Here is a 27,174-nt window from a genome sequence, read left to right as displayed (position 1 = left end):
GTCACATCTAGAGCCATTAAACTGGGAAGATTAAAATGATAGAAAGTAAAACCTTCCTTTGGGACAGGGGGGCTATCACAAAGGTAGAAGTAGAAAGTGACCTCAAGTCATAGCTGACTTATGGCAACCCCTGATGGGGTTTTCATGGCAAGAGACTAACAGAGGTGGTTTACCATTGCCTGCCTCTGCAACCTTGGTCTTCGTTGGAGATCTCCCATCCAATTACTAACCAAGGCCAACCCTGCTTAGCTTCTGAGATCTGACAAGGGCTGCTTCCACACACGTTGGATAATCCACTTTCAATACTCTTTAGTGAACATTTGAAACTGATTTTCCATGTGTGGAACAAAAAATCCACTTCAAAAGGATTGTGAAAGTGCATTGAAAGTGCATTATTCAACGTGTGTGGAAATGGCCCAGCACAGGATCACCTGGACTATCCAGATCAGGGCATCACAAAAATGGAAAGAGGGTATAAAAACTCTGGACCCAAGGAAGATGGTGCTCTTCCATTTGGGGCAGCTTTTCAGATGGGCACAAACCCATGATGGACTAAGATTTCACCAAGGGACTCCATCTTGTCCACTAGGCAGAAGACAAAAGAGAAAAATCTAAGATAATGACGACTTAAATGGCTGCAACTTCAAGTTATGCCAGCCCTCCCTTAAACCAAATATAATTTAGGAAGTATCTCGAGAGGGGAAAGAAGAGTGCACGTTTTCACCATTTCTTTGTTCCTTTGCTAAGCCCGGAAGCTTGAACAGAACATTGTATTCTTTTATTCCTTTGTTAAACTTTCTTCTATTTTGAACTCTCTTAAGTTTGCTCTCTGGAAACTCACCGTGCCTATTCTAGCTATTTGAAATGTGGTAGTGAGGGAGGGAAGCAGAAGAGCTCACCATTGCTGGAACATGAGAGCTCGAAAGTGTGAAGTTGCGATAGATCGCCCCCACACTTGCTTGTGGAAGTGTAGAGGGGGGACAGCAACTAGGCAGCGGTCTTTAAATGGCAGTATAGGTATGGAATATTAGACATATGACTCGGTCTGGCAGGAGATATACCTAAGAGTAGTTGGTGGCTTTGGTAGTTATCCAAGGGGGAGAGGTGTGTCACCAAACATAGTTTTGAGGTTGTCACAGGGCTCTTCAGATCTCCTGGTGGGGGGACAGAGAAGGGCTTACATGTCCTTTCCTTCACAAAGACCAAGTGAAATTTGGAAAGCAAAAAGAGTAAGAAATCTGAACTGCAATTGAAGGGTATTGTCAAAGTCAGAAAAATAAACAGAGAATGCTTTCCCCGGCCAATTCCATTTTACGTACTCCATACTTCTTCCACATCGCAAAAACAGGCCTGAGTTGGCGTGACATTGTGACTTTATTTTATGCACGTGGATGTTTATACACAGCTTTTCTCCCCAGTTCTTCCCAAAGCACCTAACATTCTCCTTTCTGCCATGTTATCCTCATTGCAACCAACCTGTGAGGTAGGTTAGGCTGGAAGGCAGAGACTGGCCTACGGTCGGAGTGGAGATTCTCTCGGATCTCCGTCTGGAACTCTAACCAGCGCACCGTGGCCATTCTTCTCATTAATCATCGTATATCAAAATCTTCAATATGAGGCAAGATGTGAATCGGATGGTGAGGCAAGTAATGAATATAGGCTGGATTATTTAGGAGCCACACGGAGCAAGAAGATGACATGGTTACTTCAGAATCCCTCACTCTTACCCCAAATACTGCAGCTAATATACATTATCTATTTATTTACTTCATTTATAACACACCTTTCTCTCAAATAGAGTCTAAAAGACACTTCATTTTCCTCTCCTCCATTTTTCCTCACAACAGCCCTGTGAAGTAAATTAGGCTGAGCGTGTGCAGCCGGCCCAGGGTCACCCGGTGAGTTTCCATTGCAGAGTGGGGATTCGAACCTGGGTCTTCCAGATCCTAGGCCAACAAGTCTAACCACTACAGCCCACTGCCTGTCATATTCTTCTTGGGTTTTTACTTGGGCTCTGGAAGCTCATTTTCAAACCAGGATGGCTGATGGTTTAACATCACCCTGGGAGCAGCAAAAAGGCTGCAACAACATGAATGCAATGGGAGTGCCTTGAATTTCCTGTTTTTCCACTTCTGTGTCACATCTGGATAGGTTTTTTTTTTTCATGAGCGATGTACAGACTCTCAGTATATCAGCCAGGTGGGTGAATTGCAACAATTCTGCTTCGAGTATGGCAGAGATGTATCAGGAACAGGAAATGCAAATCATGTGTGTTTCCTCCTCCTTCTCCACCCATCTTCTGTATGTAAGAACACAAGTAGAACAAGGTGAGGCTCAATCCAGACAAGATGGAGATAATACTGCCTTTGAAGGCTGATGCGTTGGAGGAACAAGATCCATCTGTTTTGGATTGAATGGAGTTGGCATTTGCAAAGCAGGTTAAGTACTTGGGGATGTTAATGAACCCAGCATTGCTGTCTGAAAAGCAGGTTGGCGTGGTAGGCATTGTGCTGCCTTCTATCCACTCCATCTGGTTCACCCACTCTCTTCAGTCTCAGACGCCGCTGATCTGAATTGCCTAAGCCATGTTTTTGTAACCTCAAAGTTTAACTCCTGTAATACACTCTCCATGTGTCTGAGTTCAGTTCAAGGTTCTGTATTATTTATTTGTTTATTTATTTATTTATTTTATTCTATTTGTATCCCGCCCTTCTCACAAACAGGCTCAGGGCGGCTAACAATAATAAAAATAAATACAATATTAAAAGCAGAAAACTATAAAAGCAAGTCGCAAATCAAAATAATTCAAACTCAGGCTGTGGCATTTCACCCCACCTGGCTGATGTATTGAGAGTTTGTACATCTCCCATGTATAACCTGTGGAGCCTTTCATGCTGTAAGAGCAGCATAAACTGAAAGACGGCCTCTCCCCATATATTCCCACGCACCAATTACAGTCTTCTGGCTGCCATGTTCTGGCTGTTCCTCCCCTTAAGATTGCATGCTTGGTATCTACTAAAGCTGGGTCCCTTTCTACAGGGGCTCCCATTTTGTGTGTTTCCCTGAGGAGGTGAAGGGGATGTTACAGTTAGGTTTTTAGGAGTCACTATACTTATATGGGACCCTGACCAGGAAAGCCCAGGTAAGCTGGATCACATCTGGTCTCATCAAAAGCTAAGCAGGGCCGTTTTCAAATGCATTTGTAAGCCTCCGGAAGATCGCACAAAAGTCACGGCACGAAGCATCTTCCTAGCACAATTTCCTGGCGAGGGCTGTTTCCACACATCTTACCTGCCTGCGGAAGATCGCGTGAAACACCTGAAAGACAGCGTCTTCTCATGCGAAATCGCGCCAGGAAGACGCTGTTATCCAGGAGTTTTGGGCGAAACATGCAAAACTCCCAGATAACAGCATCTTCCTAGCACGATTTCACGTGAGAAGATGCTGTCTTCCGGGTCTTTCATGTGATGTTCCGCAGGCAGGTAAGACGTGTGGAAACGGCCGCGATCTCCTTTAATGGCGTGATGACATCAGAAATCGCTCTATTAAACAGGATCGGGCCGGGAATTTGCTCTAGGAAGATGCTTCGTGCCGTGAGTTTCGTGTGATCTTCTGGAGGCTTTGGGTGTGTGAAAATGGCCCAGGGCCTGCCTTAGTTAGTAGTAGGATGGGAGGCCTCCCACAAAGATCAGGGTTGCAGAGGCAGGCAATGGCAAACCACCTCTCTTAGCCTCTTGCCTAGAAAACCCCACCAGGGGTCACCATAAGTCAGCTATGACTTGATGGCCATCTCCACTACCACCATATGTATGTGAGTGCCGCCAACTGACTTAATGGAAACCCCAGCAAAGGTCTTTCAAGGCAAGTATGGATTAGGGGTGGTTTGCCATTGCCTTCCTCTGCAGAGCCACCCCACCTTCCTTGGCAATTTCCCATCCAAGTACTGACAGGGTCCAACCCTGCTTAGCTTTGGAGATCCTGCAGGACTGGGCTCCACCATGCCACCTTCCCATCCCAGGAGTCACTAAGATTGTTTTATTTGCAAGGTTTGAGCAGCAGGTGTTTGGGGTGGTTGGGGGGCTAATAGGGCTCTATTGCATTATTTTTCATTTTAACTTGGAATTCTAAGCCACCATAAGCCACAAAGGAAAGGCAGGGAACATATTTTTTAATAAACAGGCAAACCAGCTGCTCTGAGCGCACCCCCCACAATCCTCTGAAATGTCATAAATGCCACAGAGGATTCAGGAGCAAATGCTCATTTCTTATGGGGAGTTCTTGATGATGGAAGACGCACGAGATGCTTCTGGAGGGGCAGGTGCCCCTCTACAGTTTGACAGCTGAGCTATTCTGCCTGTTCAGTGGAACTGGCCCAACTTTGGAGGCTTGTTGTCAGTGTGGAGAAGGTGTGCTCTTTTCACAATGTGAAATGTACTTTTAGACTTTTGCTGCAGATTTACCTGTTTAAAGTCAAACCCATTTACTCTGCAGGATGTTCAGATCATCTGAGAATCAAGCTGACAAGTGGGGGACCTGCAAGGTCTTCTGGGTGGCCTCTCGTTTTCCCCTCCCCACCACGTCCCACAGCCTCTCCCCTTTTCCTGCTTCCTTCTCTTCCTTCTCTCATTCCCACCCACTTTTTTCTTCACCCTTCTTCAACGCCACCCCCCTTGGCAGCCTCTCCTCTATGGCCCAGTTGTGTGGTACTGGCTAAGCTGGGCCCAGTTGCATGACTGGGTACCTGCAAAGACTTCTACGAAGTTCTTAACTTTTCCCTATACCCTTTCTCCACACTATTTCTTCTTTCCCTCCTCCTGGCAGCCTCCATATACACAGTTTTCCCCATTTCCTTCTCTCCTTCAAACCCTTCAAAACACATTACTTTTTATCTCTCCCCCATCTTCATCTATATTTCTTAATATACTTCATTTATATACTGCTGTTCTCCATCTTTCTTGCCTCCATATTATCTTCACAGCAACCCTGTGAAGTCAATTATGCTGAGAGTGTGTAACTGGATCAAAGTCACCCAGTGAGCTTCCACAGCAGAGTGGTGATTAGAACCTGGGTCTTCCGCATCCCATTCTGCAGCTCTAACCACTACACTGCACTGGTTTTTGGTGGGGCTGCTGTTGAACAGTAGCAAGCAGCCAGGCCTGGGTGAGTCATTCAAGTAATGTGGTATCAAGTTGCCTGGTGTTTGCTTCTGGAAAGGTCCTGGCCACCTCCCCCCACCTTTTACTGACAGAAAGCAAGCCTTGAATACTGGCTAAACTTTTATGGTCGCCTAGCAATACCCATTTAGGGCATCTGGTAACTATACAGATGTTCCCTTTATCATTTTGGGATTTTAAATCCCCCCCCCCTTTTTTTCTTTTTTTTTTTAGATTTCAGATTTTTCTGCAGACCTAGGACATTTCTCAGGTGTATAGGAATATCTTGTCCGTTCATGGCTCCAATCTCCAGATTTAGGTACCCAGAGATCAGGGCCACTTGATTATTAGTATATAAGCTTTTCCCTGCCATGTTGTTTTTAATGCCACATGCACCAAAAGATGAACTTTTGGGGGAGAAATGTAATTTTAAAATCCCATAAACTTTAAAAGTACAATATGCTAGATCTAACACCCAAGACCATTTTTCTCTCTTTTATGGACTGAATTTCTGCTATTACTTTAAATATATAGAGACCTGTCAGGGTTTGTGTTCCTTTGGTCAACATCGGTATTTGTCAATTTCACCCTCACCCTGAATTCACCCTCACCTTGCCATAGCAAAGAATCCCCCTTGACATTAATCAAAATGTGAAGTGATGAAATAGCTTAAGATTCTGGCACTCCGAATAAAAGCCTCAAGATATGAACAGAATATACAGGATCACACACATCAGGGACAGAGATAAGCCATGGGAAAGCACGCTCTTTGTGGCATGCACGCACATAAAACTAACAGTGCAATCCTAAGCAGAGTTACACTACTCTAAGTTTGTTAACTCCAGTTGACTTAGAAGGGCACAACTCTGTTTAGGATTGCACTGTAGATCTTTGTTTTGGAAGCAACACAAGTAGTAAGATGATCTCATTTGAAGATACCCGCACCTGAATTTCCACGTGTAGTGGATGATTCCTTTGTATGCTTTGGCACGAAATCTAACATACAGAAGGCTATCCCAAACACGCTGCAAAATGGCAGGCAGAAAATGATAGGGAAGCAGCCAACAAGCGGTAACTGAAGACTGGTATGCTACCTTTGCACCTTTCATCTTTGTGGTAAGGCAGTCCCCACGGAAGTCAAGAATGCCACTGTGTGGGTGTCAGTTTTCATTTTTGGTTTCGTTTCTTCTTGTTAGCAAGGGCAGGAATGAAGGATGTAGCCCTTGGTTTAGCCTGATAACTGTAGCCCTGCAGTTATCAGGCTAAACCAAAGAGGAGGAAAGGGAGAAGGAGAAGGAGAAGGAGAAGGAGAAGGAGAAGGAGAAGGAGAAGGAGAAGGAGAAGGAGAAGGAGAAGGAAAGCATGCCATTGAGTCACAGCTGATTCATGCTGAGCCCATCCACAGGGCATTCCAGGCAAGAGACAAGCAGGGATGGTTTGCCATTGCCTTCCCCCACATAGCAACGCCAGTCTTCCTTGGTGGTCTTCCATTCAAGTACTGACCAGGGCCAACTGTGCTTAGGTCCCAAGCTCTGATGAGCCTGGGCTAAGCTGGGCTACTCAGGCTGCTAACCTGGCAACCTGGCAAAGCATCTGCTGCTGGCTACTCACTATAACAACAACAACAACAACCACATTTGATTTATATACCGCCCTTCAGGACAACTTAACACCCACTCAGAACGGTTTACAAAGTGTGTTATTATTATATTGTCGAAGGCTTTCACGGCTGGAGAACAATGGTTGTTGTGGATTTTCCGACCACGGCTATACATCCCAGAATATCCACAACAACCATGTGTTATTATTATCCCCACAGCAAGAGAGAGCTAGAAACTGTGACTGACCCAAGGTCACCTAGCTGGCTTCAAGTGGAGGAGTAGGAATCAAACCCAGTTCTCCAGATTAGAATCCCATGCTCTTAACCGCTACACCAAACTGGCTCTCTCACTGTAACTGTGGGCATCTACAATTGGGAGGGATTGGCTTGTTGCCCATTTAGCACAAGTTCTTTTAGAAACAGACTTTGAAAAACATTTGTTGATACTTGCTTTATTACTATTTTAAACGAAAGGGGGGGGAAGTGTTCAGTGAATTGTTCACATTTTGAGAGACCTTACCTTAACTAACATATTCATCCATTCTAATAATTCATTATGATATTTTTGCCAGTTAATTTCATAACAATATTTGAAAAGTTAATTTCAGTGTTTCACAAAAATGGTTGACTTTTTTTTTGTAATTAACTCGAAGGAGCCTGTTGATGAACGGGCTTTGTTTGTGTGTGCACTCTGATGAAACTAATGATTTTACAATACTTTTAAAACATGAATAGTTGATGATTGCAGTGTAGTGGTTAAAATGCCAACCTAGGATCAGGGAGACCCAGATTCGAATTCCTACACTGTCAAGGAATCTCACTGGGTAACCTTGGACCAGTTCGCCACCTACCTCACAGAGTTGTTGCTTAGAGGATAAAATGGAGGATGTTGTACGCTACTTTGGATCCTTATTGGAGAAAATAGGGTATTAATGCCTAATGTATAAAAATACATTTTTGACACTACTGATTTAGCAATTATTTTTTTCATCCCAGGGAACAGTGGGCATTGCTGTTTGGTGAAGGTGGTGGTAGTGAAGAGTGCCTTCAAGTCATAGCTGACTTATGGCAGCCCCTGGCAGGGTTTTCATAGCAAGAGACTAACAGAGGTGGTTTGCCATTGCCTGCCTCTGCAACCCTGGTTGGGGAGGGATAATGATCAAACTGCTGTAAAACTAACAGAAAATCATAGTGTAGATATGTAATTCCTGGTCTCTGCCCATGGTTGTCATTTGACTTGGATCAGGTTTCTATCACAGAGGTGCATAATTACCGGAGCAATCCTATGCAGAGTTGCTCCACATTAAGGCCATTGAAACCTGTTGCCAGTTTGGTGTAGTGGTTAAGAGAGGCAGGACTCCAATCCCGAAGAACTGGGTTTGATTCCCCACTCCTCCACTTGAAGCCAGCTGGGTGACCTTGAATCAATCACAGCTCTTCCAGAGCTCTCTGAGCCCCACCCACCTCACAGGGTGATTATTGTGGGGATAATAATCACACACTTTGTAAACCACTTTGAGCAGGTGCTAAGTTGTCCTGAAGGGCGGTATATAAATATATCATCATCATCATCATCGGGTTTAGACTGAGTGCTGCAAGGGCCACTGCGACTGTGTAACCATCTTTCTATTTCAGCTGAAACAAATGGACCATTTCAATGTGTTAGTCAACTGTTTTCTGTGTATTAAAGGAGGAAAATGCCCACTCAAACCTGCACTCCTTGCCAATTTCACTTTTTTCTGTTAATTGGCACTATGTTTATTTTTCTCACACACTATTTTCAGTCTTTGAGAGTAGGACGTCATAATGTCAGTTAACTAAATCAGACAATGTGCAAACTTTTTGGAAGTTGTTCCGGAAGTAACTTCAACAACAAACGCAAGGCAGAGAAACAAAGATTTGCTCATTTTCAGCATTGGATTATGTGGCTGAAAGCTAGCATGCATGGCCTGACTGCTAAGAGAATGAACTTGGAACCGAGAAATCCCTTTAGAATGGACTCACTAGGTGGCCAAAGAGTAAGACAAGCCACCATCTCTCAGCCCACCCTGCCCCAATTCACAATACGAGAATAATACTGATCTACTTAAAGGATTGCGAGAGCAATTACAGAAATAATGTATGTGGAGCTCTGTACAAATTTGTAGTAGCAGTTGTAAGTGGAGAACAGAGTTTGGTAATTTTGCTTCCGGTGTTCTTTGAATCGTTTTGCTTTAAGCGTTCACTTTCTTCCTTGAAATGTAGATTTATGAAGTGTAATTCCCCGCCTCTTAAAAGTTTCATAGTTTGCTGAAAGACATGGAGTCATTTGAGACTGCCTGAAATTCTACCACGTGTTGTGAACCGCTGGCATGGTGTAGCAGTTAGAGTGCTGCTGACCATAACCTGGGACAGCCAGGTTCAAATCTCTGCTCTGCCATGGAAACTCACTGGCTGACCTTGGGCCTGTCATACTCTCGCAGTATCTCCCACCTCACAGAGTGTTGTTGTGAGTGAAAGAAGGGAGAATGACATTGGAAGCCACTTTTGTTCCCCTTGTTGGTGGGTTATAAATATTTAAATAATAAATATTCTCTTAGCAGAGCTTAAGCAGCCTAAAGGGAATGCTAAAATGCCCTTTCTCATCCTAGGTTAAGGGCAAAACCAGATATAATTGTAGCAGGCCTGTTGACCTAAATTATGCTACACCCAGGATCAGGGCTTTTTTTCTGGGAAAAGAGGAGGTGGAACTGAGGGCCAAGCTACAAGTGACGAATGACACTTGAACAGCTAGTGGATTGAGTGGAGCGCAAGTGAACAGGGAGAAATACACTTGCAGTTCAAGTGTCATTCGTCACTTGTAGCTTGGCCCTCAGTGGTGGAACTCAGGGCCACACAAGGACGTCACTTTGGGTCAGCTGGAACAAGGGGGGAGTTTTTAAAAGTTTAACTCGCCCTCTGCGAAAATGGTCACATGCCCGGTGGCCCCGCCTCCTGATCTCCAAACAGAGGGGAGTACTGAGGGAGGGAAGGGTATGGGGGCATAAGAAACAGATGGGAAGATTCGACTCCTGCTGCCCGTGTGCCCCCATTCTGGGAGCAAAAACCTGGATTCCCTCCAACCGCTTTGTATGTGGTTCGGCTGTTCCCAGCTTAAAAAGAAGGGTCTGTTTCCATCGTAACTGATTTGACCCTGACTTACTCTCCCGTCCGTGCAAGCAAGCAATATTTTAAAGAATTTAAATAGCATCGGCCTTCCATAGGATGCATGTGTGCTTTTAATCTCGAAGTCCCAGAGAGGTTTAAAGGGACTGGGAACTTTTAAAATAAATATCTTGCTGGCTTTTGCAAGGGGTGTGAAATTGACAGAGGATGAAAGGAAAGCGAGTAGAGAGCAAGTGTTTAAACTTCATTCTTTGTCATGCTCATAAAAGTTAAAACAGAGTGAAAGCCTTATGTGCCATAAAGTAATGCTCTCTGCCTTGAAGATTGCACAACATGTCGCTATGCCAGGAAATGCTGTTTGTTGCAATGTATTTGTGGAGCAAAACGGGCCTTTAAGTATTCGACAGCAAAGTCAGCAATTTTTCCAATGGCTGAAGAGGAATTACCAGCCACAGCCATATATTTCACCCACCAAGGCAAAGTTGTTTCTGACTTTTTTGATGGCATGTAATCACCCAAAGGCAAATGACTGGAGAGTGAAATTTTGCCTCCATGAGCTGAATAATGTTAAATCTCTTTGAAATGTATGTTGTTACTTAGAGTCTCCATTTAGAAATACTAACACCTCCTTTAGCAGTTTTGTGTGTGCTGGGCAACTTCAGAGTTCGATCTCTGGGGACCTAAGTATATTCTGCTCTTATACCATGAATTTGCATTAAATATTGACTTTGTTTACTTGAAAGTTGTGCTTTTGGATCCTGAACTGACCCTACAAGCAGGGGCTTCCTTCTCCATTAGCAATGCCACCCGGTAGTTGCAGCTGCATGACACATTGTCAAAGCAGGGCAACCCCTGTTGATATGTGTCGGCATGCTCACATGTGCAAGCGGGTGTTCAACCGCCCTCTCTGCAAAGTGCATGCATCCCCTTGTATTTCCAGCTCGCCTAGCTGAGTGGTCAGCAGAAGCCAAGGAGAGGGTGAAAACCGTCTTCTCCTTTTCACAAATAGTCCCTGAATCGGTTACATGAGATTTCCATAACTGATATTTTGTGCAGCATAGTAAGCTAACGCATGGATATTTGGCCGGTGACAATCTTCGGGGGAATAGCACTGTTCATCATCATGTCTTCTGTGCAGTCCCACATGGGAACTGTGCATGGGCAGGCCTGAGTATGCGCAGTTCCCATGCGTAACTGCACAGAAGAATATTCGATGAACAACAGTTTCAGGTAGGTGCAACCCTGTTTTCCTGCCCTATTTTACCTGCTGGGTTCATATGACCAATGCCTTCTTTGCATACCTTTCAGTAGAACAGTTTGCTCTGCCCAGGCACTTTGTGCTGTTAGACCAAGTGTCTGGAATAACTTACCTGAAGAAGCACAGAGGGCTGCTTCTTTGCTGAGTTTTAGAAAAGCATGTAAGATAAAGGTTTTCCCAAGTGCCTCCTATAATTGGCATGTATGGTTTGAACTATATTTTTTTGTTTGGCACTGCATTGATTGGTGTTTTTGATAGCTCTAGTTGAAACTTTCTCATTAGGTTCAGCATGTTGGAAGCTGTTCCAAAACGAAACAGGAGTCCGGTGGCACCTTGAAGACAAACAGCATTTATTCTGTCTTGAGCTTTCCTTTGATGATGCAATGGAAAGAAAGAAAAAAAGTTGTATAGAAATACTTGGAACAAATTATTATACATTTCTCATATGTCATTGGCGCAGATGAAATTTGTGGGTTGCACATTACCAATGCTTCAGGTTCAGCCAGCCAGCTGTGCAGTTTGGTGGCTCTCACAGTCTGGGACCAGGCTAGAATTTGAGCCTAAGCCATTGTTAGCTTGACAGCAGTTTGGTTATATTACTGAGAGTAGTAATATAACCAGGGCTTTTTTTCTGGGAAAAGAGGTGGTGGAACTCAGTGGGTTGCCCTCGGAGAAAATGGTCACATGGCTGGTGGCCCCGCCCCCTGATCTCCAGACAAAGGGGAGTTTAGATTGCCCTACGTGCCGCAGAGGGCAATCTAAACCCTCCTCTGTCTGGAGATCAGGGGGTGGGGCCACCAGCCATGTGACCATTTTCAAGAGGTTCCAGAACTCCGTTCCACTGCGTTCCGGCTGAAAAAAAAGCCCTGAATATAACCAAACTCAGATATTGCCATCCTAAGCAAGCGGGAGCAGCATGCAGCATGCTCAGGATTTGTAGTACAAAGAATGTATGTTGTGCCAAGAACAGGGAGTTAAAGAAAGGGTCAGCATGTACTACCCACCCAGAACATTCCAAGAAGTTGGTGAAACCGTTCTTTTGGTTTACGCTTGGCTGGAACTGTGGCTGGGGAGGGTTGAACAAATCAGAGGAGTGTAAATCACACAGGGAATGTGCTTACTTTTTGCGTTGGACCATCACAACCACAAGCGTCAAGAATGCTTGCTGTAGGGAGCAGGGAGTCCCTACGCTTCTCCGATGAGAAAGAGACTTCTAGTTGGCCCAACTCATTATAATTGCTGATGTATCCTTCGCACATTTTATTTTTTTTATTTATTCCTTTATTTAAAACATTTCTATGCCGTCTCTCCCTCCAATTCAGGATCCCCAAGGTGGCGATGGTTAAAACATTTAAGCATTAAAACATTTCAACCATTAAAATGATGTTTAAAACAAATTAGGCATATAAACACACAAACAGGGAAGGAAGCTGATAAGAGTTAGTGTGGGAACTAGTTCTGCAAAGAAACTCGAACTTCTAAGAGAATGCACGGCATTTCTCTGCTGTTCAGCAACCCCCCCCCCTTTTTTTTTTTTTGCTCTATAAATCGAAGCCACAAACTTGAGACCCGCATCTGACTACTATGGGTGGGATAAACATGGATTATGCTTTGCCATTGGCTGGATGATTACATCATTCTTCCTAGGAGGAAGACAAGGCCAGCTGCCATCCAAAGGCAAACAAGATCTAGCTGCTCAGCGTCTTTCCCTTTCTAACCCACCTGTCTTCATGAAACATCAAATTCGGTTTAACGTGCAGTTTAGTAATTTATAACAAAAACAACATTTGATTTATATGCCTCCCTTCAAGACAACTTAATGCTACACTCAGAGCGGTTTACAAAGTGTGTTGTTATTATCCTCACGGCACTCACCCTGTAAGGTGGGTGGGGCTGAGAGAGCTCTAAGAGAGCTGTGAGAGACCCACGGTCATCCAGCTGGCTTCAGGCGGAGGAGTGGGGAATCAAACCCAGATTAGAGTCCCGCTGCACTTAATCACTACACCAAACTGGTTTGTAAATAAGTTTTGAGGACTGTGCATATGCAAAGCAGAGTATAAGTTGCCTTAATAAGCAAGAATGCTGCAGTCTCAGGGCGGGAGGAGGGGGAAGAGATGACGTTGAGGCTAGAACTGGTTGAGGAAGTGAATAGCAGCAAACCAGTGGCAAGGGAGGAATGGGGTCTTTTGGAGAAAATTTCTGGGCCCTGTGAAGACAAACATCCTTTTGTGCTGGAATTTTTAAAACATGTGATGCAACCCTTTTGGGAGGAAGGGCAGGATTAAAAATGTAATCTGTAGCTAGAAACTCAAGTGGGAGAAATGGGGTGCCCACCTCTTCAGCTTCAAGTACTCGTAGTTCTTGTTCCCTCTTGATGGTTTCTGCCTTCCTAAATTACCAGTATGCAGGGCTAGATAGATGGGGGGGGTAGGTGCAGCTGCCAACCCTGGGAGCGCGCGGGCAGCAGGACAGGGGGCGCGCTTGCCGCGTGCTCCCTGTCCTGTGGGGCAGGCGAAAGGCAGCGCGGGTGGCTGGGAGGCCGCCCGCACCATTCGCCTGCCGCACAGGACAGGAGGTGGCCTGCTTGCTGCGAGCCCCCTATCCTGCAGGGCAGGCGAATGGTGCAGGCGGCCTCCCAGCCACTCGTGCTGCCACCACCAACTCCACAGCACACCAGGACAGCCAGCCTTGCCAGTAGGGGTAGGATGGAGCTCCTGAGAAGCAGGCTTATGCAGTTGTGTGAGTCCATGCAGATGAAGTTACTGAAAACCCCATTTCCAGCTTGGCTCCTGAGCCTTTTTCCTATGTCTTCCCTAATCTGCTTTTGGAAGTTTTGCTGCAATTGGTGCCATCAGACGGATGGGATGCTAGGCTTGTGAAACCTGTATCGTGAATTCACTGGGTGGCCCTGGGAAGTCTTTGCTTCAACGTCCATTTCCCCTTTTCTGTGTCATGACAGAACCATAAAGGCAAAGTTGTCTGTCCTGACAGATGGCCACAGCGTATCAGCTGCAGGAGCTGAATCCAAAAATGTCATGTATACAGAAGGTAACTTCTGCTTCTACAGCAGTTAACACAACCAAGGATGTGCAACTGTTTGTGGAACATGCTTGGCTGCTATTCTTCTTCCACTCCTGGTTCTTTGGATCTTACTCCAGGTTCTGCAGAAACAGAGAGCAATAGGGCTTTTTTTCTGGGAAAAGAGGTGGTGGAACTCAGTGGGTTGCCCTCAAAGAAAATGGTCACATGGCTGGGGGGCCCCGCCCCCTGATCTCCAGACAGAGGGGAGTTGAGATTGCCCTCCGCACCCCTCCAGCGATGTGGAGGGCAATCTCAACTCCCCTTTGTCTGGAGATCAAGGGGCGGGGCCCCCCAGCCATGTGACCATTTTCAAGAGGTTCTAGAACTCCATTCCACCGCATTCCAGCTGAAAAAAAGCCCTGGATAGCAATAATATAATTAAAGGGTTATCGTTTAACATCATTTTTATGGTCTACTTTTAGCCTGAGAACTGTTTGAGACTCATTTTAAACTACTCAGTGTGTTTGTTTTTGTGTTCTGGCTGGGTTTTTAATGTTGGGTGTGAACAACTTTTATGGTTTGGGGATGTTTTTATTTTATAAGATACCGCGGGCAGGCTCTCTGATGCTTTATATAAGTGAGCCATGCTTCATGCTACAGGGGAAGAGTTAAAAATCTCTGGTCAATATAGAGAGCCAGCGTGGTGTGCTGGTTAGAGAGTATACTCTATTTTATCCTCACAACAACCCTGTGTGTGAGGGTAGGCTGAGAATGTGTGACTGGCCCACCCAGCAAGCTTCCATGGCACAGCAGGGATTCAGACCTGGTTTTACCCAGATCTTAGTCTGACGCTCTAACCACTGTACGGCACTGCTTTCATTATCGGATGACATCTTAAATGTGTGATTTGTTTTTACACAGAAGCAGTTGCGTGGTGGAATCTGCACACACAACTGCTCAGCTCACACTTTGACATGGTTTAGAGCCTTCTGTGCTGAACTGGTTGGGTCAGGGCATGGCATTCCTATTGCTAAACCAGATGTTCAGAGAAGAAGACAAGAGCGCAGATTGCCAAATAACAAAGAAAACCAAACAGGGGCAAAAACGAAAAGGTCAAGGTGCTCTCTCTCCCTCATCTACCTTACCTCTGTAAAACCGCCAAAGCGTTCTCTTTGTAATAAGCCACGAAAGAGTATTTTTTCACAAGTAGGGTTGATGAGAGTGGTGAGTCATTTGTTACTCTAATTACTGGAGGACATTGTGTGTGGTTTACTAGAATATATTTTGGATTAGTACATTTTCAATTGCTTTTTGCGGGAGCCAATCGCGCTTCATAGAGCAGCTGCAAAAACCTCTGACTAATTGGCTTCACAAAAGGCTACCCGCTGCGAGCATCTGCCGGGACTTACTTTCTCCCAGAAATCCTTCATCTCTTGAGTTACATGCTACACATTTGATTACTGGCCTCGCAAACAAGAAACTCGTTTTTGACATCTGTTAAAAATGGAGATTTAATATTCCGTCCGAAATCTGAAGAGGGTCGTTTTGGTTTGGGGGTGGGGGGTGGAGTGGCTAATCTATCAAATCTGAATATTTTAAAAGGTTAGGCTTTTAAGGTATATGCACAGCTATGTGCCTGGAAATTTTTGAACGATGCAGTCTTTCACATAGCACAGGTAAGGTTGCCAGCCTTCAGGTGGAGCTGGGCAATCTCCCAGAATTACAGGTGATCTGCAGACAACTGAGATCAATTCTGGAGAAACTGATTGCTTTGGAGATCTTTCCCCTCCCCAAACTCTTCCCCACCCAGGCCAGGCTCACCCCCAAATCTCCAACAATTTCCCAACCCAAAACTGGCATCCCGAAATGCAGTTGGTTGCACCATGTGGTGTTAAAACTTCTAATTATCTATCTCTTTGAAGTGTTGTATCTCAATGTGAGCGACTGTCTAGCAAGAGAAAACCTGCTTCTGGAATAATTCACCTTTCGGGTTTCTTGTTCTTAGGGTTGCGCTTTTAATTAGCTATAGTTAAACGTACAGTCATTAACTGGGTTACTCCAGAAGCTGAATTTTATGCTGAGTAACTAGGCTTTCAAGTTTCTAGTCCTTATGGCTGCAATTTTTATCTTTAGCTAATTAAGAGTGCATCCCATAAAAGCTACAATCTTGAAAGCTGAGTTTATCAAGAAATTGGATTTTGTACTTTTTCTTGCCAATTTTCTTATTGCTAATGACATTAATTACTTTTCTTATAGCTAATTAAAAGAGATCAGGTTATCGCAATGAAAGTACATAATCAGCTGGAAGGGGCTGCAGCCGCTGGTGTGAAAACACTTTGTTGAAGGCTGCGGACATTTGGTATTCTGCAAACGCAGAAAAAACAGGGTGCTGATTTCATCTTTTAAGAAGGCACCAGCTACGTGCCTGAGGCAGGCTGCCAAGCTACTTCAAAGAGAATGATAGTGACCCACAACATAGTCTTGCTTTGGGATGATGTGGGGAATAGCTTTCATAAGTTACCAGAGCCTGCTTGGTTGCCAGATTTAAGACCCAAAGGTTATTTTGATCCAGAATTCTTTGGCTAGTAAGCCTGGAAAGAAGCGTCTGGCTTCCCCCCAGCTTATGGCTTGGCTTGTTTATTTGAGTACTCTATAGTTTATTTAGAGAAGGCAGCATAATATTGCCGGATCTCGTCAGATGTCGGAAGCTAAGCAGGGTCAGTCCTTGGATGGGTGACTACCAAGACAGACTCTGCAGAGGGAGGCAATGGCAAACCACTGCTGCTTCTCTCTTGCCTTGACAGCCCTTTGCTGGGGTCGCCATAAGTCAATTATGACTTATGGCGGCCTGAAAAAAGGGATGTATAAATCTTAACCCTCCCTGTGAAGGCTGTCCACCATCCTGTTTTAAATGTGTAGTTTTTAATGTACATGAATTTTTAAAATTGTATTTTAATATGTTGTTATCCGCCCTGAGCCCGCTCACGGGGAGGGCGGAATAGAAATCTGAAATAAATAAATAAATAAAAATTGTGACATGACTGCACACAAAACCACGGAGAGAGTTTATTTATTTATATCCTGCTTTTCTCCCCATTGGGGGACTCATCATTTCCTCTCCTTTGCTGTAGCCTTACCCTCACTCCTTTGAGGGAGGTTAGGCTGAGAGCCAAGCTACAAGTGATGCCTGACACAGGTTGGACACTTGTCAGCTTACCTCAAGTTTTGATGGGAAATGTAGGCGTCCTGGTCTTGCAGCTGTAATGGAGAGCCAAGCTGTAAAACCAGGACGCCTACATTTCCCATCAAAACTTGAGGGAAGCTGACAAGTGTCCAACCTGTGTCAGGCGTCACTTGTAGCTTGGCTCTGAGAGAAAGAGTGACTGGCCCCAAGGTCAGCCAGCAAGCTTCCATGGCAGAGTACGGATTCGGTCTCCTGGATCCTAGTCCAGCACTGTAACCACTGCACAATTCTGCCCTAAAACCCAGAGAACAGAGTGAACTGTAGAGTCCTGTGTCATTTTCATCCTGCTAGGGCAACCTTTGCCCTTCTGCATCACTGATGCAGCTTATTGGCAGAATGCTTTGTTAGAACAATAGGCAATAAAAGAAATTACATGCAACAATATCTGGATTTATACACAGGAGACACGGTTCAGAAATTCTGTTTACTAGTAGTGTGACTCCGTACAGGAAACTGAGAGTGGCAACGTCCCCCTGACATTCCACAGCTCAATGAAAACCAGAATCAAGTTGTATCTTAACCTTAATGTGACCCTTGGGAAATTACTGGAACTGGGAACCATCCATGTTCCTGCCCTGTCTTGGCAAAAATCCACATTTAGCTTGCAACAGTAACTCTGAATGCTGTCCTTTATAGAGCATCTACTCCCTGGCTGGGATCCAAGGCTCTTTTGGTGTGTATTTTATTTATAAGTGAACTTTGAGTCTGTGTAGAACACCTATATCCAGGGCACTTCGCAGAAGAGAAGAGATGCAGGCATGTTTAACTCGCCGCTCTAAATTGGCAGCTGTCCTCGTGTTGGCCATCCTCTCAGTTGCTTCTGCAATTAGTAACTTGTCTCTTTGTTGAGCTTTGTCAGAATTAAGTGGCAAGACACAACAGGTAGAACACTCGGGATCCTGGCAAGCTGGGAATACTCCAGGGGGAACATAAAGGCTACTTATTGTTCACTGGGCAGAAGGGATCCTTTGATGGCATTGAAAATGGCATATATATTTTCTATCTCTTGGCTCTATTACAAACTACCTGTTCCCCCACACCCAGATGTTTAAAAGTCAGTATACTGGGATATGCATTTGGTATTCTTAGGCTAGATATGTTTTATCCTCCAAGGAAAGGTGGTGCAATCCACACTCCATTAGAACTTTGAGTTTTGATACTGTGGAGTTGGCACCTCATTAAAGACAAATGTGTCTGCGAGAAACATTGCATCATGCTGACATGCCCTTTGAATCAGCAATGGTGCTTACTCATGAATAGACCCATTCAGGGTTGGGCATCCCAGCTTGCTGTTTCAGACACCTTCCTCTAAGTTAATCTAGTTGGCAATAAGACTTTAACCCCAAGAAAGGTTAAACCTGTAGTAGAAAGTGCACATAAATTAGGGGATTGGACTGCCCAGGTTTCCTGCTATAATAGTAAAATCATAGAGATTTGGGAGATTGCTATAGTGTTTTGGCAATGCTGCGATGTCACTTCTGGCAACATGACTGGAAGTGATGTCGCAGTGTCCCTTGTTGCATGATGACCTTGGTAGGGATGTTGCCTGATGAATGAATTGAGAGCTGGGATAGCATAGTATCTGAATTTTGGATTTTGCCTGTACTGTGAGAGTCAGTGTGGTGTAGTGGGTAGAGCCAGTGGTGTAAAGTGTAGAGTAATGGGCTAGAATCTGGGAGACCCAGGTTCAATTCCCTGCTTTGCCATGGAAGTTTGCTGGCAGGGCCATATTATTCATAAGACTGACTAGGCTGAAGCCCAGGGGACCAGGGGACCATCAGTTTTTTTTGCTGAGGCACACTCCCAGATCATCACAATGTTTTCTTGGCAGACTTTTTACTGGGTGGTTTGCCATTGCCTTCCCCAGTCATCTACACTTTACCCCCAGGAAACTGGGTACTCATTTTACCGACCTTGGAAGGACGGAAGGCTGAGAGCAGAACCACAAGTGACGCCTGACACAGGTTGGACACTTGTCAGCTTCCCTCAAGTTTTGATGGGAAATGTAGGCAGCTTGGCGGAATGTTGGACAAGTGACAGTTGAGAAGTCCATTGGACAGCGGTCGGAGAGCCAAGCTGTAAACCCAGAACGCCTACATTTCCCATCAAAACTTGAGGGAAGCTGACAAGTGTCCAACCTGTGCCTTTTGTCACTTGTAGTTCCACTCTGAGTCAACCTTGAGCCGGCTACCTGAACCCAGCTTCTGCCAGGATCGAACTCAGGTCGTGAGCAGAGCTTGGGCTGCAGTACTGCAGCTTACTGATCTGTGTCACGTGGAAGTGATATGACATCCCCCCATGGGTCAGTAATGACTTGGTGCTTGCACAGGGGACTACCTTTACCTTACCTTTACCCCCACATAAATTACAATTAATTGATTCTCTTATATAACCTCTTTTAATAAGATAATTAACTGTTTCCTTATTGAAGTGAAACAAATTGTCTCTTATATTAAAACAATTATCCATAAATTACATATTTTAATGAATAATAAAAAATTTATTACTTCAAAATATTACAGTATTGAACAATTATACCCCCCCCAAATGTGCTTTCATGAAAAGTTCTACTCATGCAATAAAAATATTTTTAAAATTGTGAATAGAATTCTTCAGGAGAGCCTCAAAATGGATATAGGGCCGTGTACTGCTGCCTAATACCTACCGTACCAGGGTCAGGCTGTCAGTTGTAGTGGGGTGAAAGATTGAAGTGCTGGAGCAGGCCTGGAATACCTGAAAGCCTAGGGGGCCACCCATGGGTTAATACGGCCCTGTTTGCTGGGTGACCTTGGGCCAGTCTCTCTCACAGCCTAACCTACCTCACAGAATTGTTTTTGTGAGGCTATAATTGAGGAAGGAATAATGAGGTAATCCACTATGGGTTCCCATGGAACAAAAAAACACCTGAGAATAAATATCTAAATAAATAAACCCTGCGATTCTGAATGTACACTCTCAAGTGTTGCTTCCATGTACCAAGTGTGCATTTGTTCATTTTGAACTTGTGCGTGCCACATAATTTCTGGTGGGCCAAAAGTGGGAATAGAAATCATTAAAAATAATAAGTAGCTCTGATTATCGAGGGCCTATATCACAGGAAACTACCATTTTACATTCAAATGATAATCTGTATCATTCCTTAAAAAGCACGGCTAGAAAAGGTGTGGCCCTGCAAAAAAGTGGACGTCTTTTGGATCGGATGATTATAGGGTTGATATACCAAGCAGCCTGTTCGAGTTCCAGACATTGGCAGATTTTGAGGATCACAAAAGCAGTTAATACCAGGTTGTACCGTGATGCCGAATCCTCGGGGCGGGGGCGGGGGGGGAGGCCTCTGAATCACCATACGAATACTCTTCATCTAGAGAAGTGATTCAGTGATTTGTAGGAAAGTTGTAGGAGGGTGGAGGAGGAAATGTAAAGGTGGAAAGGCGAATATGTCTGCAAGCATTTAGTCTGAGCAGTTGTATAATTTGTATAACACAGCGCTGACCTTTTTGTTTCAGCCGCAAGTATACATTGTAATTGCCTTGCTTTGAGGCGTGCCTCTACTTACAGTCTCTGGTTTTTGTTTTGTTTTTAAATTTTCAACAGCCTCAACAGAGAGTTCTCCGTAAAACGTCACCAGCCTCTAAAGCTGCTGCCCTGCCAGATGATATGAAAGCGAACTTTGCCTTCACGAAAAACAAAGCATAAGCTACGGCGCTGCCAGAATAATGCGACGGACACAAAATGGAGAAGTAGCCGAAACCTTCAACCGCATTCTCACTCAGAGAAGCCCTGAGAAGTCTTGGTTTGCTTGCGGAATTAAGTCACGGTGTAACCCGTGCTCACTTTTCCCAGCTAGTCATTGGTGGACCCTTTTCGCTGCAAAACGACTTCCGGTTGTCATCACTGTGCATAAAACTTTACATTCCCAATAGGGGGACTCTCCGTGTTCCTCACTAAAAGTTATTTTAAAAGCATGGTAACAACTGAATTATCTTATTGTATGCAGATGGCATGATGTTGGGGGGGGGGAGGGAAACACCAGCTCTGCACACTCAGTGGCAATGTTCACACATATCCTTACACACTGATAGGAATGTAAACATGTCCCATATGTGGTTAGTTATGCAGCCGAATGGTATCCCGTCGTACTGTGATGACGTTCCGTTTGTGATTTCCACAGACGTGTTCTTGCCGATTTGGTAGCGGTTATGAGAAAGTCTTTGAGAAGATATTTGTAAAGTTTCAGGGGCCTGCACCGGGATTGTAACGTAAGCGTAGCCCACAATGTGTGTGTCTTCACCAGTTTTTGCAAGGTTGGTTGGGTAACTTGCGTGGCTGTTTTGGCACATGATTTATAGAGGTAGTCCGATAGGAGCATGTAAGCATTATTACTGGACTCACCCTTGAAAATGCTAAGAGGACCATACTTCAGTTGTATTGCCGCATGTTAAATAATAGAGGAAAAGAAAATAATTGAAAAAAAATGTTCTTTTTGTTGCAAGAATCTGTTTGCTTTTACAGTGAAGGAAGATGTAGCATTTTCAGAACAGCAGAGCTGGGTTTGAAGGGTCACCACTGCATTTGGTACAAATCTACCTATCCTGGAGCTAGCGGTGAAAAGCCAGTTCTGCACGTCCACTGCAAAAGCCGACTTTGGGAGGTGCAGATTGGCTAGTGCCAGGGATGTCATTAATACACTTTCTCTCCATCCCCTGAACAGTTTTACAATTATTTTTAAATGCTTGAGAAGCTTTGGGTACTTTATTGTTTGTTTGTTTTAAAAAAGAGAAAGACAAGGATTATATAGATATATATGCGGTATTTAAAAAACAATTGTGGGCAGCAACCCCACCGGAAGCACGACTGGCAGTTGATTCAGTATTTGACTTGCCGGCTGTATTTGTTACCAAGATAAGTTTCAAAGGTGGGATCAACACTGCAAAGTGAGGAGCCTGCTGTGGCCACCATTTAAAAGTTTTACCTGTCTCCAACCTTAGAGGCTTTTTGTATCTGTTGATACGAGTAAGACTTGAAAAAATAATGGTCTTCCTTTCCCCACCCGCTCCCTCCCTTGTTTTGTTCCAATGTAGATGAAGGAATTTTATGGATGCTTCTGCTACAGCTTCAGGACTACCAAGGTGAACAGCTGCCAAGACCTTTATAGTGTCTTTGAAGGATTGAGGTTTCTATTAAATCAGTGGATACCCAAATATCGCTGAGAAGCTCCACTGAATGCCAGTTTGGCATCCAGTGACCCATTCCTTCAGGCCCATGTGCCAGTTGTCCCCAGATTCTGCTCAGCTGGCGGCTCATTGCTAGTAGGGTACAAGTAGATCTTTTAAGCCAGACTTCTTAAGCAAAGGATGCTTTAGAGTTCATGCATCTTCAATAGGGCGTTAAGGAATCTACAGGACATCTCTTGGGTTCCACGAAGCTCTTGGGTTTCAAATCACTTCTGATGACCCAGTTTTGCACAAAATCTGTTTGCCTTGCTCTCACAGACCTAAGCAGGAACTGAGCTCAAGCAACACGGTTCCCTTCCAATGTTAACTCTAACCGGCTTAAGACTGTTGCCTCCCATGTGAGCATTGCTCTTCCCTGTTCACTTTTTAGGTTGCCAAGATGCTGCTGGTTGAGGCTTGGTTTTCATCCATGACGCTGCCAAGGGAGTGTTGTCAGACCATCTTCTTGCTTTTAGATCTTGGAAACAAAGCCCTTATGTAGCAAAAGATAATGGCAGCATCTGTAAGAAGCCCAGGGGGTTGATCCCGGTAGTCCCAAAACTAGGCATTTTGGGAATCTACAGTCTTTCTCTCCAGCCTGACACTGTACTGCTAACAAGGAGCTTTGCATAGTGTACAACATGCCTTCACATCCTGTATCTTCAGCTTCTCAGTGCTACAAATTGCACCTGAAGCTGGAATAAGAAACCAGCTATTCACTGTGTTCACATGTGGATCTTGATTCACAAATCTCTTTTCTGTCTTATCAATCATGTGCCATTCACACTGCTGCTTGCATTGCAGTTTATGGAATAGGTAGAGCACAAGAAATTCAGTATCTGCACCTTTACTAAATCACAAATCAAGTTATCGATGCATGTTTAAGGGGGTGGCATAAAATTCTATAGCTGATCTGGTTTGAAAGAGGAAACGAAACCTGTCCAAACAGCCAACTTTGTTATGACCTGTGGTCAAGACATTAAATTGTTTATTGATAATAGACAGTTTTCTTATTTGGTTGTGAGGTGCTATGAAGCTTAGCCATATTTTTGTTTATTTTATTCAGCCTTCTTCATTTGAGATCTTCTTTCTAAGATTTCTAAGACTGAGAGCCAGTTTGGTGTAGTGGTTAAGAGCGCGGGACTCTAATCTGGAGAGCCGGGTTTGATTCCCCACTCCTCCACTTGAAACCAGCTGGGTGACCTTGGGCCAGTCACAGCTCTCTCAGAGCCCTCTCAGCCCCACCCACCTCACAGGATGTTTTGTTGTGGGGATAATAATGACATACTTTGTAAACCACTCTGAGTGGGCATTAAGTTGTCCTGAAGGGCTGTATATAAATTGGATGTTATTATTATTATTATTTAGTACACTGCATTACATGTGAGAGTGAGTCTTTTAAAAATAATTTTTAAAAACCTGTGACCCAGTACATCATTAAATGTGAGGACTCGGAGCATCATTCTGAAGTAGTGGGACAGCCCACAACAGCTGCCAGATTGGCAGTAGGAAGATCATTGCAATGCTCTGTGGAGAAAGAGCCAGATGTTTGCAGGGGAATGGAAGAAAGGGGCCGTTTCCACACGGCTTAACTTCTTCCAGAAAACAGCGAAATCTCGCACGAAATCTCACGAGAAGATGCTGTAATCGTGCGAGAAGACGCGATAACAGCGTCTTCACGCGAGATTTCGCTGTTTTCCAGAACAAGGTAAGCAGTGTGGAAACGGCCATTGAGTGAGATAATACGACTAGCACCACAGAAGGAAGTGATTCCATTAGTGTTACACAAGTGTAGATGACTGGGGAAGGCAATGGCAAACCACCCCGTAAAAAGTCTGCCAAGAAAACGTCGTGATGTGACATCCCCCGATGGGTCAGTAATGACTCGGTGCTTGCACAAGATAACAGCTGACTTTTAGACCTATAGATGAGCCGGTCTACAACTAGTGCCTCGGATTATTACCAGTAGTGATAATCTTACATCTGTGTGCCTAGTAGAATTTCTCATTCCTTTTACTCTCCTCCTGTATTTTTTTTTTGTCACCAGCAGCAATTGGTTCTGCATAAGGTCTCATCCAGATAGTTTCAGGTGGATAGCCATGTTAGTCTGTAGTAACAGAACAAAATCCAAGGCCAGGAGCACCTTAATTTTGTTGGTCTTTAAGATGCTACTGCACTCTAATTCTGTAGAATTAGCCGTCTCCCTTGGTAATCTCTTTGCAGACTCTTAATGAGAAATTAAGAAGAGTTCCACCAAGACCAGCAGGTTCACCAAGGTGGACCAGCAGCCCATTTTCCACTGTGGCCAAACAGATGCCTCTGAAGTTTACAAATATGATGCGAAGGCAATAGGCCTTCCGTAATTTCCTCGTGGCATCTGGAATCCAATACTTGACAATCCTGACTTTTACTCCTACTTTCCCAGCTTCTGAAACTTGTGTCAAAGAATGATGTGACGGCAAAGAAGGACATCTCTCGGGCTCAGTCACAAAGTTCATGCTTTGCATGTATAAGCTCCCAGCTTTAGCCCCTGTTATCTCAGGCAGCACGGAAGGATCGCTGCCTGCGCCCTCAAGAAAGCTGCCACCAATTGCACTAATTAGTACTGCTCTATACAGACTAATGATCTGGCTCAGTATATGTTTCCTATGTCCAGACACTGATGCCAAAGGTGAAGCATAGCTGTGCGCCTGCTGCAGATTGAGCTGGCTGTGGACTTTCCAGTGTAATTTGTCAAAACCCAGCCGATACAGCTCGAGCAGTTGTTCTTCCTCTACTTTATAAGATATTCCAGTATTTGAATATTGTCCTGCCTCACCTCCCACTTAATTTTCCCAAGGCCAAATTCCTTCGGCCTTTCTTCATAAGATTTGTTGTTGGTGTAGCTATCCTCTGAATTCCTTCCATTTTGTCGGTGTTTTAATAACCGGACATAATTCTCCAGACATGACTTCATTTTCAAACTTTGTACCTTGGGGAACTGTTTCTGTGTTGACTTGTCTGCTACAAGGGTGCCAATAAAACCTTGAATGTGTCGGCAGAGGATTCTAGACCAGCGGGCTTCAACCTTTCCAGGACCCAATGAGCTGCAAGCTTGTAACGTCAGAGTCAAATAACAGGAAACATTATAATCTGACTGGTGTCAAGACCAAGACCGTAGGTAGTGGATCCAGAGTGCTTGGGACAGATTAAGAGTGCTTGGAACAGGATATACAAGCTGAGCTCCAGGAGGTGTGCCATAATGAGGAACGAGCTAAGAGTCAAAGCCATGGAGAACGTCTCTCCATTGTTGAGTGACTTTCCCTTGCCATTCAGCATGCACCCAAAGAAAAGCAGCAGTAGTAGCATCCTACACACATGCACAATAGCAGGAGGTCCTTCTACAAGGCAGGTCTCCCGTCCCAACAGGTGGGGCTCCATAGCCCACCTGAGGATCCCAAATCATGGAAGACTACAATTCTTGAGGTGTGTATTCAGTTCATGTGGGACACTTGCCTGGTCAAGTGAGCCACATTGTTGCCCCATATGTTCTAAGATAAAGCATTCCCCAGTAACTGAGCATACCAAGCCATAAGTGATCTTTCGGGAACATCTTTCTGCCTCTGTTTATCGTGTTGAAGAACCCCAGGGTTCCAGAGAACACTCTTTGAAGGTATACTTGTTTAGTGGTGGGGGTTAAGCAGTCTCTTCTGTGTTATGGTGGGGGTTTTTACCTTCCTTCTCTTTGCTCTCGGCCTCCTAAAGGACCTGTGTTCCATTTGGTGTCAGAGAGACCCTCAAATCGACTATTGGTAGCCATGTTTTCAGTCAGATGGCTTCCATTATTTGCTTCTTCCCAGCTCTCCAAGGGTGCAGTCTCTTAGTAGCCACACCCTGAGCCCGAGAAATCATTTTTCTGCCTCCATACCCTCCTTTTTAAAAATAATCCAGCCTGATGAAGAGTTCTGGAGAACTTGAAAGCTTGCACGCTGTGTATCTTAGTTGGAACATCAAGGAGTGTCCTCATCAGCTACTCCACTGGTGCAAAGGCATAATTTACAATTGTGAAGCTGCAGCGGATCCTTTTCAGTGTCTGGACACAGTAAGGTATCAGCTGTTGATATCCTGCATCCCATCAGTCCACTCTTCACCCTTCACCCTTGTTCAGCGCTGACAGCAAGGGTCAAGATGGGTACCAGGCTACCCCTGGGCTCTGTCCTCAGCATCGCCAAGGCTGCCTGAGAAGCCTCTTGGCAAAGCAGTGTGTCTTCCACCATTCTGCACAGCCCCATCATATATGCAAGGGATTTCGTGTTGGATGTACCATTCAGTATCCTGAGCATTTTAGCTCATAGCTGCAAATAGATAGACTTTGAAATGTTTGCACAGTGCCTGCTTGAAATCTCAGAAGATGGAAAGAGATGTTGAACGGAATTTGGGGGGAGGGCACGTGATTTAATGCTTTGTGTAGTAGAGACAGACTAAATTATGCAAATAGAACAGAGAGATGCCCGTTTGCTCATTGGGCATAATTGAAACAGGCTGCAGAATTCTGCTTTGAT

At 44.6% G+C, this 27,174-nt stretch overlaps 1 protein-coding gene across 2 annotated transcripts in view; it reads left to right on the top strand.

The window, feature by feature from the left end:
• Positions 1-21,411, top strand: part of SAMD12 (sterile alpha motif domain containing 12) — a 279,826-nt gene extending 258,415 nt beyond the window's left edge. For both annotated transcript variants that reach the window (XM_054985228.1, XM_054985227.1), the window contains exon 5: positions 21,015-21,411. In XM_054985228.1, coding sequence (XP_054841203.1) covers positions 21,015-21,037 — 23 coding nt within the window. In that variant the 3' untranslated portion in view covers positions 21,038-21,411. The remainder of the gene's footprint in view (positions 1-21,014) is intronic.
• The last annotated feature ends 5,763 nt before the right edge of the window (positions 21,412-27,174 follow it).

Source organism: Eublepharis macularius, chromosome 7 (assembly GCF_028583425.1).
Source record: "Eublepharis macularius isolate TG4126 chromosome 7, MPM_Emac_v1.0, whole genome shotgun sequence".
Lineage (NCBI taxonomy): Eukaryota > Metazoa > Chordata > Lepidosauria > Squamata > Eublepharidae > Eublepharis > Eublepharis macularius.
This window is presented reverse-complemented; position numbering and strand designations above follow the sequence as displayed.